Source organism: Nesoenas mayeri (genome assembly GCF_963082525.1).
Source record: "Nesoenas mayeri genome assembly, chromosome: W".
Taxonomy (NCBI): Eukaryota; Metazoa; Chordata; class Aves; order Columbiformes; family Columbidae; genus Nesoenas; species Nesoenas mayeri.
Window position 1 is genome coordinate 1,708,011 of NC_137553.1, and position 20,881 is coordinate 1,728,891.

General features: G+C 42.6%; 1 protein-coding gene across 2 annotated transcripts in view; it reads right to left on the reverse strand.

Annotated features, from left to right (window-relative positions):
* The window catches only part of LOC308051366 (ubiquitin-associated protein 2-like), a 131,974-nt gene extending 112,250 nt beyond the window's left edge, over positions 1-19,724 (reverse strand). For both annotated transcript variants that reach the window (XM_080361750.1, XM_080361749.1), the window contains exons 1-2: positions 19,685-19,724; positions 4,932-5,053 (exon numbers count right to left, since the gene is read on the reverse strand). In XM_080361750.1, the coding sequence (XP_080217876.1) occupies positions 4,932-4,977 (46 nt within the window). In that variant the 5' untranslated portion in view covers positions 4,978-5,053; positions 19,685-19,724. The remainder of the gene's footprint in view (positions 1-4,931; positions 5,054-19,684) is intronic.
* Positions 19,725-20,881: the final 1,157 nt, after the last annotated feature.

Here is a 20,881-nt window from a genome sequence, read left to right on the forward strand (position 1 = left end):
TCCAGTATAACAAGACTTGATCCTGGTCAGGCCCTCTGCACGCAACACCACCACCAAACAAAAAACACATTAAAAATGCCTTCTAGGCATTTAAAAAAAAAAAAAAAAAAAACCAAAAACCAACACACAACACACACACCAAAAAACAACAACACGCCACCAAAACTCCCAGGAAGGGACTCTGCCTTGATGCCCAGCCTCTTGGATACCTGTTAGCATTCAGTCACTTGCACTTATAAAAATTTTGAGGTGCTTCTATCCAAACAAGAGGAGGCTATAATCAGCCAACATTAGGACAGCCTGACTAACACAGTTTATGGTAATCTAGAATATAGTCCTTTCCCCGAGCCACAGAAGTATCTGTCTACATTCAGTTTCAGTCATTAAACTCAAACTACCCTAAAGCAATTTAGCCACCAGTAGCAATCTTTAATGATTTTGTACACACAACTAAATATTTTATGCTTTTGCTGGTCATCTTTGAATTTCACTTTCAGAGGAATAACAACATTTATATGTCCATCCTTTCCCTATCAAAAGCCCCACCTTGAGAAGGCTTGCTCCCTCTGCCAGCTCACTGAAACTTATAGCAGCCCCTCTGAGGGGAAAAGGAGGAAATCCAGACCCCCTCGTCCAGGAAGACAGGGTTGGGTGACTTGGAAGTTTGTCAGATGGCTCCCTTCTACACACGCACACACAAAAAAAAAAAAAATAAAAAAAAATAAAAATCACAAAAATCACAAGGCAAAGCTTCTCTGTAATAATTTGCACAGCTTTCCACTCTATCTGAGATGAACTCAGGGGTCAGAGCACAAACACACACACACATATATATAGAGAGGCGAGGAAACAGGGAAACAGCTGAAGAATGCAAACTAAACAAGTTATAGATTTCCTTTCAAAGAATACATAGAAGAACATATTATCTCAGGTCACACTCTGGTTAAGCTATAATTACCACAAGGAAAAAAAAAAAAATTTAAGTAGCCAAAGCATCTCGGATAAGACTGAAGTACACTGCACAGGACATATGACCTTCCTGTATTAACTGTGACTGACTTGTCTCAAAACCACTGTTCCCCATACCTCTAGTGACAATGTTAGCAGGACACTTTTGAAACAGTTTAAGCTTGAGCAAAGTCAGTACATAGAACATGAGCTACAAGCATATATCAAGGACACTTCAGGCTTGCAGTTTGTCAATAGTACCAACTGTAAAACACAACAGTTTAAAAAAAAAAAAACAAACAATCCACACACCAAAAACTTTCAGTAGATTGCCTCCCTCAATCATTACCATTAATTCATGCAACAGCAAAAAAATGGGAAAAATAGTAACTGTTAAATAACAAAAAAAACCTTCAAAAAACACAACTTATTAGGAAAGCTAATCCAGATTAAATTGGTACCAGAACAAAAAAAGATGATGAATTGTAACAGGAGCAGGGAAAAACACAAGTACTGGGAACTGTCAGCGTTGGCTATTAAACTACAGAAATGCTTTTTTTTCAGCTATTCACTCTGATGTAACACCCCATATCTAAACAATCCCTAAAATTGTTGTTTACACAGAAAACCAAACCAAATAAGAAGATTCAAGTTAAAACCCAGGTGCTCCAAATGGCAGAAAGAAATAGCTAACACAAGGTGGGAGCCACACAGCCAGGACAATATCCAGATGGGGGAATTCACTTTGAATGGGGTTCTTGTAAACAAGGTGACACACAGGAAGCAGCACTTGATGTTGAACACCTTGCTGCCAGATCACAAATACACTCACTGTCTGTGCTCTCCCTGCCCCCTCCAGCTCCCTCCCATGTCCCCAAACTGCATTCTCCTGGAACAACTTCCAAAGGAATTCTTTAAACAGAAACAGATGCAAGCAACAGGATGACTAAAAATAGCTGAGCAAGAGCAGACATTTGTGATGTTCTTAAACTGGCAGAAACACACTCAAAGGAGCACCTAGTTAATTCACACTATAATTGACAACGAGGAACAAAGTAGAAAGTGCCACCATAAAAATAAGTTTTGGAAGGGAGTATTAATTCAGACTTGTGACACTTATCAATCACATTACAACACAACAAAAAGCAAGGGTTAAATTACAAGCCACAAATAATATAAAAACAAATGCACTAAGTAATCAGTAAGGCTATAGATATAAAATGTGCTAAAAACATCATGATATCAGATTTTTTATTCCAGCTTCAGAGTTTTAGTAGCAACACCAAAGAGCTCAGTTATCATTCCTGTACCTGTACAGAGCCCTACTCCTTGAACTAGATACTGAGGGAAGATCACCAGTACAGATCACTGCTTGTAATATGCTCACATATTCAGAAAACCAAAGAAAAACAGGAGTCTTGCTGAAAAAATCTGTAAGGAACATTTAATGAAGAACTGTTGTTTTTACATAACTGAGGACCTGGCGCCTGACCCCAGCAGGGGGAAAGACCAAGAGACATCGGACTATGAATCATTAATGTAAAACACAGTCTCTTCCCGGAATATATACTGATACCTGTATACATACTGATAGCTGTATTTACAATTTAATTTAGGAGGGAAGGACTGAGAGACATTGGACTATGAATTCTTAATGTAATACACAGTCTCTTCCCGGAATATGTACGAGGGAATAGAGTGTACTATCAGCAAGTTTGCTGATGACACTAAGCTGGGAGGAGTGGCTGACACGCCAGAAGGCTGTGCTGCCATCAGAGACCTGGACAGGCTGGAGAGTTGGGCGGGGAATAACCTGATGAAATTTAACAAGGGCAAGTGTAGAGTCCTGCATCTGGGCAGGAACAACCCCAGGTTCCAGTACAGGTTGGGAAATTACATATTAGAGAGCAGTGTAGGGGAAAGGGACCTGGGGGTCCTGGTGGACAACAGGATGACCATGAGCCAGCACTGTGCCCTTGTGGCCAGGAAGGCCAATGGCATCCTGGGGTGTATTACAAGGGGAGTGGTTAGTAGATCGAGAGAGGTCCTCCTTCCCCTCTACTCTGCCCTGGTGAGACCCCATCTGGAATATTGTGTCCAGTTCTGGGCCCCTCAGTTCAAGAAGGACAAGGAACTGCTGGAGAGGCTCCAGCGTAGGGCAACAAAGATGATTAAGGGAGTGGAGCACCTCCCTTATGAGGAAAGGCTGAGGGAGCTGGGGCTCTTTAGTTTGGAGAAGAGGAGACTGAGGGGTGACCTTATTAATGTTTATAAATATATAAAGGGTGAGTGCCATGAGGATGGAGCCAGGCTCTTCTCGTTGGCAAACAATGATAGGACAAGGGGTAATGGGATCAAGCTGGAACACAAGAGATTCCACTTAAATTTGAGAAGAAACTTCTTCTCAGTAAGGGTGACAGACACTGGCCCAGGCTGCCCAGGGGGGTTGTGGAGTCTCCTTCTCTGCAGACATTCAAGACCCACCTGGACATGTTCCTGTGCAATCTCACTTAGGCGTTCCTGCTCCAGCAGGGGGATTGGACTAGATGATCTTTTGAGGTCCCTTCCAATCCAGAACATACTGTGATACTGTGATGTACTGACACCTGTATACATACTGATATCTGTATTGACAAGTTAATTTAGGGGGGGAAGTGTAGCCCAAGTACCAGGAATCCATATCTTAAATAGATTGATAAGAGGAAGGGGATTGTGTGCATCGGGATAGTCTGTAAACCCTGAAGCACCCAACCAATGGGGAACAGGGGAGGGAAATTGCAGCCAGGATTTTGGGGGGAGATAAGCAGGGGCTTTTTGCCCTATTAGGTGTGCTTACCTTGAGGTAGAACACCCGGTCTTGCAAAATCGTTATTAAAATATGCTTTGCTGAGAGATCCTGCCTGGGCCTATTATATTTGCAAAATAATTGTTTCTTACAGAAACTCTTTTAAAATAAAGCAAGATATTCTAGAATATCTCTCTATAATTTTCCCCTAGATTATGACATTTCTCAAGGTTCATCTTAGGCAAGAGGAGAATCCATCAAAATAAAAAACTTAATTTTTTCACAGTGACATATATGACTGAACACAAAGTTCCAGAAGAAGGAAAAAGAACAATAATTTCTAAGAAAGTATATTAAAGGTTTCCTTCACAATCTTATGCTTTTACTGTGCATAAAATCTTGATGAAAACTCACGGCCATTTGGTTCAGTTTAGTTTTCCAAAGTGAAACCATGCAAGAAGCTGAGTCCTGTTTCAAACTTTTTGTCAGGTGCTCAGAGAAGAGCAGCCACAGAAACAGTACCAAGAACTGAAAGCCATAAGAGATAATTTTTATTTCTCTACCAACTCTGGATTGCTCCTTCTGTGGTCACAACCAGGGTTAGCATTTTGTCTAGCTTGAAACAAGGTGGTTTTTATTATTTTCCTTTGATACTAAACCTCATCTTGACCTGCTTCAGTCAGAAAACTTGATTTTACCCCAGGTTTTCCTACTTTATTTTGAGCATTATTTTTTCTCATGATCACAACTTCTCAACTTGGTGTCAGGTGTAAATTCACTTATTCTTATTCCATTATTCTAGAATTTTCCACAAAGCCATTTCTATCCGACCTACACCTAAACAATACCAAACTATCCAAAGAGATGAAGGATTAACAATCTTTACAACCCCAAACATACAACAACACTAGAAAGGAGCAGGTAAAGTGCCCTCCACACAATTAATCACAAAGTCATCCAGGCTGTTCCCACATGTTTAACATTAAAAAAGTAAAACGAAATTTATTTCCTGCTTCCTAGTTTCTTAATCTTTTTAAAGAAGATACCAAATAGACAAGTTACTCACATATCATGTCAAATTACCCACATTTTTATAGCACTTAATTCAGTATTTATTTTCTCTACAACATAACTGGGGGAAAAACACCCTTAGGCTTCTTCTAGACCCACAGTCACTGTTCCAGCTGCCCATCTTTACCTTTTTCTGGAAGCCTGGACTGACTGAAGTGTTGTTTGGCTGCCATGCATTTTCTGTCTCTGGTAGGAGGTTCTCACTCTCCTCCACCATTTCTTTCCAAGCCAGACTACCTTATAGTAAAACTGAAGAATATGCAAAAAAAATTTTTTTAAAGTTTACAAAATCTGAATTAGCAAATAAAGTTTTTCTTCAAAACTTCCTTCCTATTGATAGACCATTAAGAAATTCCTTTTCACAGATATTTATTCACTCATTTTCTTAAAGCTTACATTTATTTTAAAATTTATTTTTGTATTCTGCAGGGTCATTCATTACTATGCTGTACTAAACTAACAGCCCCTGATTCCACAGACATATATCAGCTTTATGTACTGTGCAACACAACATTAAAATGCCTAAGTAGAAACCCTGTTTTCTAAAATATCCAAACAAGATATTAGTTACCTGTCTATTTTACCATCAGTCTAAAAGACCGAGCACTCTGCTGCAAGATCAAGTTATTCATTTCAAAAGAAAAGGGTCTTGCACATCTTAGTTTCTGAAACAGTTAGCTTATTCATACTAATTGCAGCACCTCACTCTCGGTATACATATGAATTCTGAGATTGCATCTGGAATACACATTTTGCTAACTATGGTGTTCAATTCTAGCAATAGCATTAAAATACTACAGGTATCACCTTTACAGGTCATACTGCATCTATAAAAACTTCACTGAACAAATGCTTTGGCAATGACAATCTTTAAAACCATTTCAGCAGATGTGTTGTAAACACCAATTTTCTCCAAGCAAACAAAAAAGCTGTATCTACACAGAAATGGAGCAAAGAGCGAGCAAGGGATAACCAAGATAAAATATTACAAGTTTTAAAAATTGCATTACAAACTTAAGTAACAGCTTTTTAATCACAAAAATAATTTTCAGTCATTTACAGAAATTTATGTGAAAATTCTAGCACAACAGGGGACCGTTAAACATATCTGCTGTAAAAACTGAGATGACACCATAAATAAACTGAGAAAGCAACAGTGGTCAAGTTTAAAATGCAGAACATTATGATGATTTAAATGTGTTCTCAATTTAAAAACAGAAAGACTGTTTTTCAAGTTCAATGAATACACTGCCCAAAACATGGCTTTCTGAAAACTAGCAAGAACTTGATTCACTAGAATAAGGTCAACATAAAACTTGTAGAAGGAAAAATGCAACTTGTCATTCTACATGTTTTCTCTGATAAGAGCAATAAGTCTGAGACACATACATGGTTAAGATGACAGCATTCACCCAAAGCTCTAATCAGCAGAAAGTAAAATGCTAAAAGGCTGTTCAGTGCCTCACCTTCAGGACACTGAAACTTGCAGTTCTGCAGGGGCTCAGGGGTATTTTGTTGTAAGCATACAAACCTCATAAGCGGATACTGCCCTTTTGGTCTCTCCAATTTCCCATGTCTAAAATTTGAAAAACAATACTTACCAACCCTGTTGCTTTGCTCTAAAACTCTAAGGCAGAAGGTGTTAGCATGACCTTAGTTTTGATATCCCAAAAGAAACTTACCATGAAGTCTGGCTTTTGAGATTTGTTGTCATGAAAGTTATTGTGAGATCACAACTAAATCACAGGAATTTCTTTGCAGGATAAAATGCAAGAGACTAATAGAATGGGATAAACCAGCTTTCAATACACTGCATTTAAACATGGCTGAGTATATATGCAGCTGCTGAGAACAGTAACTTTAAGGAGTAGAATTTTTACTTCAATTTATTAATGAAAGTCCATTTGAAGAGTTATGAATACATCCAAGAAAAAGATTTTGTGCTCTTTTCAGAATTTTTTGCCAGAGGAAGAAGAAAGGGAAGGAAAAAGCACGTTTAAATAGATAATCTCATTCCCAAAGCCAGAGACGTAACTTCCCCTAAAACCATTCTAAGTTCTCAAATATTATATACACAAAGAATAAAACCCAGAAAATTCCCAAAACACAAAGCACCAAGAGTAAAGCCTTCCATATGAAAGATGATCAGTTTATACTTTAATGTATATGCTAATTATACAAGTACATTTGAGAACAAAAACTTTTGTTCAAGTGAATTATCACAATTCCTATCAAATTAAAAGAAAGGAAGGAATAAAACAAAGAGCCCAAGGAGCACAATAACATTAAGTGAGAAGAAAAACTAGGATTAAACCTGGTGAGTTTAAAAAAAAACCAAAAAAAACCAAACAAACAAAAAAAAAACCAACACAAACCACTAATGTCAATCCACAAAAGTCTGTAATTTTACTTCAGAGGCAACTAAGAATAAATAAATGTTTATCTGGAACTCACTTGTCAGCAGATATTTTAACACACTGATGTCAATCTAAAATTCTTATGCTGTAAACCAGTATTTCTTTGGCTGAACTCTTCCAGAGCTTTAGTTAGATATTTGATTGCTGTAAAATACTTGAAAGCCTAAGTTCCAGAAACATATGATAATGTTTTGGTTAACCTTCAGACTCTTGGAGCTGTGATGTTTTGAATTTAAATACAACTAGAAAATATTCACAGCATCTTCTTTAAGATGAGCTTTTGGGGAGTGTTTTTTTGTGTGTTTGTTTTTATTTAAGTGGTCTGAAACTTAATAAAATTGTATACAGTTTTTTGAAAAGTAAATGATGATGAGGGCATCTTTCCACCTTTTTTTCTTTTAATCAGAAGTTAGGGTCATTTTAAAAATACATACAACTTCTGAAAAAGAGGGGTGGAGGCTAAATACTGTAGGTCAGTATTTCAACAAGATATGATACATCCCAGAAGCTGAGCTGCTTGGAAGGTCAATTCACAACAAGTCCTGGAAGAGCTAAGCATACCACTTCCTACAAGCTAGTCTTTAAGATTTCAAGAAAGCAAAGCTCCACACAGAGCCATAAATACCATACTAGTATAAAATACAATAGAATCATAATATACCCAAACATACATTTGGATAAACCAACCTAATGTAAAGCCCTGTTTTCAGTCTCGTAGGTGTTATCTTCAGCTGAATGCTTGTAGACTTTAACAATAATAAAATGAGTTTAAATATAGATTTTAGCAAATTTTAGCACAGTGGTTGAGCTATGCTTATGTGAGGTCACTTCACCTGACAGAGAAATTGAGAAGTTTGAAGTCGAGATTTTTCAGGAAATGTAAAAGGTGCTAACAGTCTCATTTTAATCAACAGAAGGACTAAGTGAATCTCTAAACAGAGCTAACATTCCCCACCATTAGAGTGCCAGAAGAATAATTATCCCCTTCCCCTTCAACATTTCTCCCTCAAAAAAAAAATTAAGAGTCTATTGTAAAAAAAAAAAAAAAAAAAAAAAAAAAAAAAAGAAGAAGTATTTCACAGCATGTCTGTTCATATATAAACTTCTGGAAAAAAAGGTAACTTGTCAATGTTACACTACGTATACCCATAAATGCAGAACAAAAATGCATTTATAGGAATACCAGGAGAAATAAGATGCAAAACAATCTCACAACTTTTCATTTTGCATTACTGAAGCCCCGGCTGCTACACACTAACAGAGCAACACCAGTTCAAAAGACTGAAACACAGTCGCAGTGCCAAATAATTCACCACACAGATTTAACAGCCAAAAGGCATGCAGAGAACAGAGACCCCTTCCTCCTCCCATCATTCCCAGCATTACTTCATTACTCACTTTCAATGCAGTTCATCAAACCAGGACTGACTTTGTAAAGACACACCTAAGGTTCCTGTAAGATTCAGTCCAAAGAATAGTATCTGCCTGAACACCACCATCAAGAACAGATGGACAATGACTTAGAGAGAGGCTTGAGGAGAAGCATTGTGTTGCACAGGTCTCTCCAACCCGGAGGGCTACTGCTAACAATGACTGCTGTATGGACTTTCCCTGCTGCTTCAGCCAAGCTAGCCCCCGCCTCCTAAAAGGGATTGTTATGTGGGTCTCTTCCACCCAAGGACAATAGCTGCCATCCAGAAGATGTGTTCTCACCTGCTGCCTCAGTCACACCTGTCCCCCACCTCCTCCCTTGAGCAAAGGCCAACAAAGAAGAGCATGCTCAGAAGCTTGCCAAGGGTTCTGAGGTCACCCAATGGACCAGAGAAAGACTCCTGAATGCAGGCCACACAAGCACAGACAAGCTCTGGCAAGAGAGGCGAAGACTTTTTGAGCCTGCGCAGTTTGAGCCTGGGTCACAAAACCAAGGCGGAGACTGGTCTCAAAACAATGGGAGCGAGGGGGGGGTGAAGAAGCATAAGAGATGACTCCTGAATGGACATCGTTGAGATCTCCCCACCAGAGGATCCTGACCCACGACAAAGGACCAGCAGGACTCTACGGGACCAGAGACCAGAGGGATGCCTCTGGAACTCATCTGGTGGTAAAGCAATCCTCATTCCTACTTTTTTCTTTTTCTTTCCCCTGTTTCTTTTCCCTTTTCTTACTCTCTCTCGCTATTGTGTGCTGGTTTACGGGCAAAATAATAAAGTAACACTGTTTGATTGAATTATAACCCCTTGGCATTTTGGTTGCCTTAATTTTGCGCTTCAAGATCAAAGTAAACAAACCATCACAAGTCCATCACCGAATGGACCGTGACATTAAATTGGCAATGAGGATGGGATTCTGGGAAACAGAGGAGTGCAAGTAGTATAGAGGCCTCTGTCTCTCAGAATCAAACCAAAAGTCCAAAAGGGGTGTTGCTCTCATGTTGGTAAGAATTGTCTGCTAGGGAGAGTGAAGGGGCAATCTTGTGTGTTTGTGTAGCTAAGTTGAGCCTCCCCGTAGCAGATTTTTGGCCCCTTCAACCACTCATGAAAGAGAAGGGTGACACAGCAGTTGCTGTGGCTTTTGTAACTAAGTTGTGCCTTCCCAGAGTGAGTTCCACCCCTTCGTAATAAGAATGACTGAAAAAGCTAATAAATAAGATTTTTGGTTAGTAAAAGGTCAAGACTCGTTCTACACACTTTTAGCAAAGTATGGGGCTCGACCCTCCGTACCCAGAGAAGACTGGGCTCATGATAATTGGGCTAATTTACAGTGTAGTGGACTGAGTGATTTCTTTACAGACTAAGTCTGGATCAAATAGGGATAGAGCTATTGTGTGTGCTGTACTAGGAGCCAGCCTGGTAGCAGCGATTGAAGATCACTTCAGGCAACATAGTAATGAAAGTAAAATTATAGAATCCCTTGAAAATCTGGTGCAGGTTTTGCAAAAAAATACCTTCCGTTTAGAACAACAGTTAGAAAATTGTTCACAACAACTAGAAAAAGAGAGGGAAGAAAACCGCTCCTTAAAAGCTACTCTAAATGAATGTTTAAAAAACACAGGAGTGCTGAGGGAGTGGGAGCTAGAGGAGAAAAGTATCCGACAAATAAATCAAATCAATGAGGAGCATACTGACCCTCACATTACAACTAAGCAAACATCTTACACTGCCACGGAGCTGGCCAAACTGAAAAAAAGAGTATGGTCACCTCCCTAAAGAATCTAAACCAAAGTATATGTTGCTTGTATCCCTAACTGGGAGAGAACCCTTGGCAATCACTGGCACACCTGATCAATTGTTACACAAAGCAGACTGCTTGCAAATTATACATGAAAGAAAATTGATTCCCAAATGTGAATCCCCAATGATGCTGCCAGTGAATCCTGACATAACTACCTCGATAAGGGGACTTCCAGAGTCTCTCCCAGAAACAGGGAAACTAAAACCTCCATCCCCTAGTAGTGAGCAGGGGAAAGGAGGATGGATTTATATCTGACAGCTCACATGCACAAAATGGGGAGATTTATTGATTACATCTACAGTGAGTCCTAAGCATGCACTTGTAACCTTTTTAATCGACACCAGTGCACAAATTTCTGCTCTAAGCGAAGTAGATGCTAAAATGTTTGACGCAGTAGAGGAAATTGCACGACAGCAGCCAATCATATTAAGAAGTCTATTTAAAGTCATAAAAACAGTCACTGTCTGGGGCATACAAAAGGCTGCTTACATACAGATGATGTATGAGGAAAGGCAGCAAGGAATCCCCATGGCTGCACCAGTAAATCCCATCCACCTTTGGACACTGATCAGATGGTTGCAGAACACTTTAAAAATATGTGTCCAGTCCCTCACAGAGAATTCAAGGGGCTATACAACACAACCAACAAAATCCTCAAAGTCCACCCATGCATGTATTAACCTGGACTGAAATACTGCACATTAGTTGGTACAAAAGAAATTGCAGTTTTTGCATTGCTCAAATTTGCCATTTGATATTGGAATACATTCTTAAATCAAACTGATTATCTTCTAACATCTGATGGGATGCACCTCTTACAGAAGGTGAAAAGGGTGTTTGCTCAGGCACTAGCAAGGCTGACTGATAGGGCTTTAAATTAGATTAGAAGCAGGAAGGGAGCAGTACCAGACCACTCAGAGATGAGCAGTGGGATGGCACACCAAAGCTTGAGGAGGTGCATAACAGTGAGACTCCTCAGACTGTGCCACGAGGTGAAGGGCACAATGAACCACACTTGAAGTGTTTCTACACAAATGCATGCAGCATGAGGAAAAAGCAAGATGAACTAGAAGCCTTGACCCGGTCCCAGGGATATGAGATAATTGGTATTAGTGAAACTTGGTGGGATGAGTCCTGTGACTGGTGTGCCATGATGGATGGCTACAGGCTGTTCAGAAGGGATAGGCAGGGCAGGCAAGGTGGGGTGGTGGCACTGTATGTAGCAGAGGAGCTGGAATACATGGAGCTGGCAGTTGGCGATGGCAAAGTTGAGAGCCTCTGGGTAAGGATTAAGGGACAGACAAGTAAAGCGGATGTCTTTATGGGAGTCTACTATAGGCCACCCAGCCAGGATGATGGCACTGATGAGTTATTCTTTAAGGAACTAAGGGATGCCTCCAAGTCATCTGCCCTTGTCCTTATGGGGTACTTCAATTTGCCAGATGTCAACTGGGAATATCACACAGCTGGCACCAACAGGTCCTAAACCATCTGGACAATAACTTCTTAGTACAGGTACTAAGGGAACCAACCAGGAAAGGTACCACCTTGCTAACAGAGAGGGTCTCACGGCAGAAGTGGCAATTGGTAGCTCCCTTGGCTACAGTGACCACGAAGCAGTCAGGTTCAAAATCTATGCTAATGGGAGGAAAACTGACAGCAAGACCCTAACACTAGATATGAGGAGAGCAGACTTCAGACTGCTCAGAGAACTACTTAGTAAGATTCCCTGAGAAGTTGTTTTTGAAGGTGCTGTGGTCCATCAATGTTGGTTATTTCTTAAGTACCACCTACTAAAAGCACAGGACCAGGCAATCCCAAAATGCCAAAAATCTAGAAAGTGAGGCAAAAAGTCAGCTTGGTTGAACAGGGACCTTCTTGAAATATGGTGAAAAAAAAATTATATGGTCAGTAGAATCAAGGTCAGGTGTCATGGAAGGACTACAGAGACACTGCTCGCCACTGCAGGGAAGAAATTTGTGTGGCCAAAGCTCAGATAGAATTGAAGCTGGCCAATGCTGTGAAGGACAATAAACAGAGCTTTTAAAATATCTTAAGGACAAAAGGCAAACTGGAACTAACACTGGTTACTAACACTAACACTTGATGAGCACAGTCACCTTATTAACAGGGACACAACCAAAGCTGAGACATTTAATGCTTTCTTCACCTCAGTCTTCAACACTGATGATGGACTTGGGGGGCCCCGTAGCCCTGGGTTAGAGACCCATGGCTGCATGAACAATACACTCCAAATCAATCCAGAACTTGTAGGGATCTAGCTGGAGCAGTGAATCCTGTACAAGTCAATGGGGCCTAATGATATTCATCCAAGGGTACTTAAAGAGCTGGCTGATGTCATAACAAGACCTCTCTCTGAGATTTTTCAATGCTCCGGGGAATCTGGAGAAGTCCTGGATGACTGGAAGCTGGCAAACATCGTTGTCCCATTCTACAAGGGCAAAAGGGATGACCCTGGCAACAACAGGCCTGTCAGCCTCACTTCATTTCCTGGCAAAATCCTGGAGAAGATTGTTCTGGGAGTTATTGAAAAACATCTGAATGACAACGCAGTCATTGGTCCAAGCCAGCACGGGTTCATGAGGGGAAAGCCTTGCCTGACCAAATTATTTTCATTCTATGACAAGGTTACCCACCTAGTTGACCAAGGGAAGTCTGACGACGTGATTTTTTGGATTTCAGTAAAGCCTTTGATACTGTCTCTCACAGTCTCCTCCTGGACAAGATGGCCAACATACAGCTGGATTACCACACAGTGCAGTGGGTGAGCAATTGGCTGACAGGCTGGGCTCAAAGGGTTCTAGTAAATGGGGTTATGTCAGGCTGGTGACCAGTCACTACCAAGGTTCCACAGGGATCCATCTTACGGCCAGTGCTCTTTAATGTCTTCATAAATGACTTGGACACAGGACTCGGGGGAATACTAAGCAAGTTCGCCAATGACACTAAATTGGGAGGAGCTGTTGACACTCTCAAGGGAAGACAGTCCCTGCTGAGGCATCTGGACAAATTAGAGAACTGGGCAATCACCAACCACATCAAGTTCAACAAGGGCAAGTGCCAAATTTGGTACCTGGGACCCGGCAACCCTGGCTGTACATACAGACTGGGGGACGAGATGCTGAAAAGCAGCTCTGCGGAGAGGGATCTGAGGGTTCTGGTAGACAGCAAGTTGAACACAAGCCAACAGTGTGCCTTGGCAGCCAAGGCGGCAACCGTGTTGTGGGGTCCACCAAGCACAGCATTGCCAGCCAGGCAAGGGAGGTGATTGTCCCAATCTGCTCTGGTGTGGCCTCACCTGAAGCACTGTGTGCAGTTCTGGGTGGCACAGTATAAAAAGGACATAAAGCTACTGGAAAGTATCCAGAAGAGGGCTATGAAATTGATGAAGGGTTTGAAGGAAAAGCTGTATGAGGAGCAGCTGAGGTCACTTGGTTTCTTCAGCCTGGAGAACAGAAGACTCAGGAGAGACTTCATCACAGTCTATAGGTTCCTCACAACAGGAGGAAGGGTAGGTTCTGATCTCTTCTCTCTGGTGACCAATGACAAAACCCAGGGAAATGGCAGGAAGATGTGCCAAGGGAGGTTTAGGTTGGCCATTAGGAAAAGGTTCTTCACCCAGAGGGTGCTGGAGCACTGGAACAGGCTCCCCAGGGAGGTGTCACAGCCCCAAGCCTGACAGTGTTTAAGAAGTGATTGGACAATGCCCTCAGACACATGGTGTGAACTGTGGGGTTGTCCTGTGCAGGGACAGGAGTTGGACTCCATGATCCTTGTGGGTCCCTTCCAACTCAGGACATTCTGTAATTCCATACATCATTTTAATCCACATTTCTCGCTTTGTTTTTTTACTACTGACTTACTACTTGCTGCAAATTTTATATTTATTTTAGACTATGGAAATGATTTTAGACAAAAAAGGAAATTTGAGCGATTTTCTTAGTCAAGTTCAAAATGGGCCATAAAGCAATGGAGACAACTCATAACATCAACAACACATTTGGCCCAGGAACTGCTAATGAATGTACAGTGCAGTGCTGGTTCAAGAGGTTTCACAAAGGAGACAAGAGCCTTAAAGATGAGGAGCAAAATGGCCGGCCATGGGAAGTTAACAATGACCAAATGAAAGCAATCATCAAAGCTGATCCTCACAACTACACAAGAAGTTGCCGAAGAACTCAATATTGACCATTCTACAGTCATTTGGCATGGGAAGCAATTTCGAAAGGTAAAAAAAGCTCAATAAGTGCCTCATGAGCTGACCAAAAATAAAAAAAAAAAATCATTCTTTTGAAGTTCTACAGTAACAGGGCCTCAACAGGATGTAAATCAACAGACCTATTAGCAGTGAGACTCGGGCGCGTGGACAGCTCGTGAACATGGACAATATCCAATCAGCTAATGCATGCTTGGAGCGTGGACGTGTGATCAGGAAATAACCGCATATATAAGGAGGCTTGTTTCTGTAATAAATGGTTTCGCTTGAATTCATATTGGATTGTGTGGAGTCCATGAGTTTTTGCCCTCGCACAAAAACATTCCATCTGAGAAGGATGCTCAGCAAATCCATGAGATGCACCGAAAACTGAAATGCCTGCAGCCAGCACTGGTCAACAAAAAGGGCCCAATTATTCTCCACAACAACACTCGACCACGCATCAAACAACCAACGCTTCAAAAGCTGCACAAATCAGGTTACAAAGTTTCACCTCATCCACCATATTCACCTGACCTCTCACCAACCAACTACCACTTCTTCAAGCATTTTGACAACTTTTTGCTGGGAAAAATGCTTCCACAAACAGCAGGATTCAGAAAATGCTAGTATTCTTCAATGTCTTCATAAATTACTTGGACACAGGACTCAAGGGAATACTAAATAAGTTTTCCAATGAAACAAAATTGGGAGGAGCTATTGACACACTCTCGAGGGCAGAAAGCTCTGCAGAAGGATCTGGACAAACTGGAAAACTGGGCAATCACCAACCGTATGAAGTTTAACAAGGGCAAGTGCCAGATTTTGCACCTGGGACAAGGCAACTCTGGCTGTACATATAGACTTGGGGACAAGAGGCTGGAGAGCAGCTCTGCAGAGAGGGATCTGGGGGTTCTGGTGGATGGTATGTTGAATATGAGCCAACAGCATGCCCTGGCAACCAAGAGGGCAACCGTGTCCTGGGTGCATCCAGCACAGCATTGCCAGCCAGGCGAGGGAGGTGATTCTCCCGCTCTGCTCTGGTGCAGCCTCACCTGGAGCACTGTGTGCAGGTCTGGGCGCCACAGGATAAAAAGGATATAAAGCTACTAGAGAGTGTCCAGAAGAGGGCTACAAAGGTGGTAAAGGGTTTGGAGGAGAAGCTGTACAAGGAGCATCTGAGGTCACTTGGTTTCTTCAGCCTGGAGGAGACTGAGGGGAAACCTCATCACAGTCTAAAGCTTCCTCACAACAGGAGGAAGGGTAGGTGCTGATCTCTTCTCTCTGGTGACCAATGACAAAACCTGGGGGAATAGCAGGAAGATGTGCCAGGGAAGGTTTAAGTTGGACATTAGGAAAAGGTTCTTCACCCAGAGGGTGCTGGAGCACTGGAACAGGCTCCCCAGGGAGGTGTCACAGCCCCAAGCCTGACAGTGTTTAAGAAGTGATTGGACAATGCCCTCAGACACATGGTGTGAATTGTGGGGTTGTCCTGTGCAGGGACAGGAGTTGGACTCGATGATCCTTGTGGGTCCCTTCCAACTCCGGGCATTCTACGATTCTGTGCTTTGCTAAAGTTCGTCAAATGCCAAAGCCCGAATTTTTACACTACAGGAATAAACGAATTTATTTCTCCTTGGCAAAAATGTTTTGATTGTAATGGTTCCTATTTTGTTTAAGAAAGATGTGTTTGAATGTAGTTATAATGATTTAAAATTCACGGTCCAAAACTGCAATTTACTTTTGTACCACCCAGGTGGGTGGGGAGTTCCAACAAACTGCCAGTTTAGACAGTCAAAATTAAAAAGCATGGACTTCCATGTCAGAACATAATGGAGAAACCCTTTGTACAATTTTCATAAAATATGAACCGTAAGTAATTGCAAAGGAGCTACTTTCACAGCCTTTCATTCTGGCTCTCACTTTAACGAACATAACCTGTTTAGGGAAGTTATATGAAAAACAGTACAAGTCCAAACTAGGTCTTCTCTGAAAAACAAGAGGATGCAATAGGCTACAAATGAGCAGATTGTATCAGAGAAAAAAAAAAAAAAAAAAAAAAAAAAATCAACAAAAAGCTCTTACAGAATAACAACACTGAAGTGCATATTACTTGTAATTTCCTCTAGCACCTTCCATTCAACAGTTTTGAAATATACAAATACAACACTGAATTTCTTTACTCTGTCATCTTAAAGGGGACAAGTCACTTGGCTTCTCTTTTGCCAAGGGCATATTGAGGCTGCTGCAAACCCAAGTGCAGAACACAGGTCTTCAGAGACCTGCTCATGTGCTTTAATCAAATAAGAGACAAAGTTAAATAAAAAGATTAATAAAAGATATACATTTGCATTCATATTCTTTCATGAAGAACCTATTCCAAATACTGGTATTAAACGTTACTGAAATTGCAAGTAAACATTGCTATTAAGAGCAATATTATCAATACTAATTATTAACAGAGTATTAACAGTCTATGATACATACATTTCTCAAGCACTATCAATCAGCATACTATTCTGCTACCATCAGTATCACTAGGGTAACACTAACAACAAATAGAATGCCATTTTTTGGTATGTTTTATATGAGGAAAGTCTCACATTAAAAAAAGTCCACGGAATATAAAACACCAAAAAATCTGCTTCTAAGAATAACTTAAAAATTGGAAGAACTGAAAAAAAAAAAAAGCTGCTGGTAACAGAAAAGGTATTTTTGTTGGGTTTTCCCTTAGCTTCCTTAAATTTTAGTGGCGAGTCTGTAACTCCAAAGTCCCCTCAAATGGTCAAATCCTTTTACAACTCATGGCACCAGGAATATTTTAAAGACTGGCCAAAACAATGCAAGTGAAACAGTCTAAATTTCTGAATTTCCATGCCTTTGTTTTTATTACTATAAACATTTTTTTAAATCAATATATTGATAAAACTGCAACCAGAACAAAACAGAAGAGAGCTTGCCCAGTTCCCACTCCTCCCTCCCTCCCTCAAGTTACCAAGACTGTTGACATTAAAAACACAAAAGCTGGTTCATTTTCCAGACTGTACATAAAAATTGGTTTACACCAGTTAATCCAGTTTCTCAGTGTAATCCTCCAGAAGTCCCAAACATCATTAGTACTGCAAAGTGATTTAGCCTTGCCTGTTTTCAAGTTACCTAGTATAAAATGAATAATAAATTCTTTAAAGAAGCTACATCAAACCACCACAGATAGATCAGGCCCAGGTATAAATACTGAGGTAGGAATCCAAACCCAGATTCCACTAGAGAACACGATATAACCAAGGGAATTGCTAAAAGGGTTTAGTAAAAAAAAGCAAAGCCTCAGTAGGCTGTCACTGCCATTTGTTGTAAAGGGCTCCATTGCAATGGCAAGCACTGCTCCTCCAGGCCTGCACATCCTCCCTCTCCCTTTCCTTCACACACATTCAGCTCCAATTTACCTTATCAATATAAAACAGTTGCTCTCATATCAGGACAACCCCTCCATTTCACCAGCCACCACTGCCCCAGAGGCTATAGCCTTGACCTGCTACTGTATTAAAAGAATTCAGCATTTTCTCAAATTGAGATGACTAGGGACCAATTGCTGCTTGGTAGCTAGATGAGGCAAGCTGGCCCTCATCAGCTTCCCCTTACATAGCTCCATACCAACCCCTAAGTTTCTGTTCCACAAGACCGTGTGTTCCTTTTAATGTAACTAATAGGGCTCTGCACATCCATGCTCCTGATGTTAACACAAGAAGCTTCAAACCAGGTTCACCCTGAACAACTCTCAAGTGGCATTCGACAGCACTACAGGCATTTCAACACATATTTTTGAATCTATTTCACATTGCAGAGTTCAGATCCTTGCCATCAGGTTCAAAGGTGCACCAGGTCCTTTTCTACATCCAGTTTCTTGCAGAAGGGTTTCTACCAGTTCACTTTCCTGCTGTAATTTTCTTCAGTAACAACAGCAAACACAGAAGAGTTTTCTTTTTTGTTTATAAATGCAATATAAGCCAGTCCAATAGCAAAGCCCTGCCCTGACTTCCAATTCTCAGCAAGCACACATAAGCAGGGGTGAGGAAGGACTAGGTAGAAAAGGTTAACAGAGAGAACAGTTCATTCATTGTCATGTCATCAAGCAACCTACTGTTGCTGCCAAGATGTTATTGTCAGTGAATTCTGTAGCTATGACACAGGTGCCCTACCCCACCCCACCAGCAAGAGAGATAGGGAAAGACAACATGGAAGCCCTACAGAAAGCACAAATCAATAGTTATTCACCCACTTGTTTCCTTCCCATGCTGCCAGTCCTCCTTTGGCCTGACTAAAGATTATGAAGGGAACCAAATGCACACCCCCCTCCACCAGCTCCACTTCTTCTCTGAGGTATCCAGCTGCATTCCCCTTTCTTTACACCCCCAAGCCCATGGAGCAGGGAGAAACACGAACCCATCAAGAGAGAAACGAGATGATATACAAGGGGGGGAATAAGAAGCAGGACCCTCCTCCCCAGAACAAAAAAGGACTGAAAGCTAACCCACCTCTCCTGGCTCCCACCGGGGGTCGGCTCGGCTCCCCCTACCCAAACGAGCCAGGGCTGCAGCAGGGCAGAAGCTGCCCGGAAACGCGGCCTACTCAGCGGCCCCTACCCACACCCCTGAGGGGAAGAGGAAGGGGTGCAATCTAGGGCAGGGCAAAGCTTCCCCTGGGCAGCCGCCAGGAAAAGTAGGACACAGCCAGCTCCCCTCACGCCCCCACCCACCCCCCACAGCCAGGAAAAGGCGACAGGCCCGACGGGGAGGAGCGACCCTAGCAGACACCCGCCGCCTGACAAAAGCTTCTACCAGGACGGAGAACCAGCCCCAGGCGGCAGGCCCGTCCAGGGGGCCTCAGGCCGCTGAGGGAGCAACGCTCGTCCCCGGACGGTTGAGCAGGGGGGAAACACCGGGCCTCCCCTGGGCGCGCAGGTTCTCCACACCTCTCCTCCCCCCCACCTTCCTTCCTTCCTGCAGGCGCGCGCGATACCTGCCCAATGTGCTCACAAAGCAGCAACAGCAGCGGCGCCCACCGCCGTCACGTGAGCGTCACGTGAGCGACCGACTTCACTCACTCTCTTCCTCCACGCGCGAAGCTGCCCCCCCACCACGTGACGTGACGCAATGCGCTCATCTACCGCCCCCTCCCTTCCCACGTGTCTCTCCTCTCGCACATCGCCAGTGTGCATTCGTCTACCGACCCTTCCGCCTACCTTAGCACCGCGTGGGGGGGGGGGGGGGGGGGCAGTCGGTACTTTCTCCCTCGCTTGAGTAGAGCTCCGCATCCCCTAACGCGCGCGCGGCGGATAGGGACGATTAGTCATGTCCATGTGTACGTCTGCGCTGATGGGAGGTGGCGTGTGAGAGCGTCTCCGAGACCGGCCACGGGGTCTCACCGTTCCCGGGGGCGGCAGCGCTGGCTTGTCGCCGCCAGCTGCTCCACGGGAGGCTCCGGGGAAAGGCTGCAACCGCTCCTGGGGTCGTTCTGTGGAGGATTGGTGCGCTGGCGGAGCCTGACCGGGAAGAGCATATACGAGGCAGGTGGCACCCCCTCAGCTCTCTGTGGGGCTGCGGGGAGACAGGCTCAGCGTCTGCGGGACCAGCCTGGGCCCTGGCGGATCGGTTTAAGAATAGGATGAACTTTCAGAATTATGGCTCATTTGCTCTCTCACTGGCCAAAGGAGCAGTTTGAATCAGGAACTGTTTGGTGGTGGTGGATTTTGTTTGTTTGGGGTTGTTTAGGTTTTACTTGTTAGTTTAAGGTGGCTTTTGTTTTCTGCCATACAGGGTTTTGGCAGGAGTGGTTTATGTAGCAGATTAAAGCCTGTTCAGGTTGCCAGATTGGGTTCATTATATTTGGTGCCTCAGTCCCAGACAATGTTAAAGCTGAGCTGACATGGGATCTGGGCTTTCTAGAGTTCCCTTGTTCATTTTCTAGTTATTTTTCTCCTGGAGGCATCATCCCAGACCTCTTTGATATCCCAAACAATCTGCATGATTAGAGAATTAAAAGGCTTCTTCATGTTGCTCTCTACAGTTGTTGAGACCAATGCCTGAGTGGTCAGGAAACTGGAATCAATTCTGAGCTTACATTAATATATTTTAAATGTTACACTCTTTTGCCAGGCTGGACATGGGGAGACACCCTGTGGAGGAATCCCTGGACAAAAGATAGCTGCACTATAGA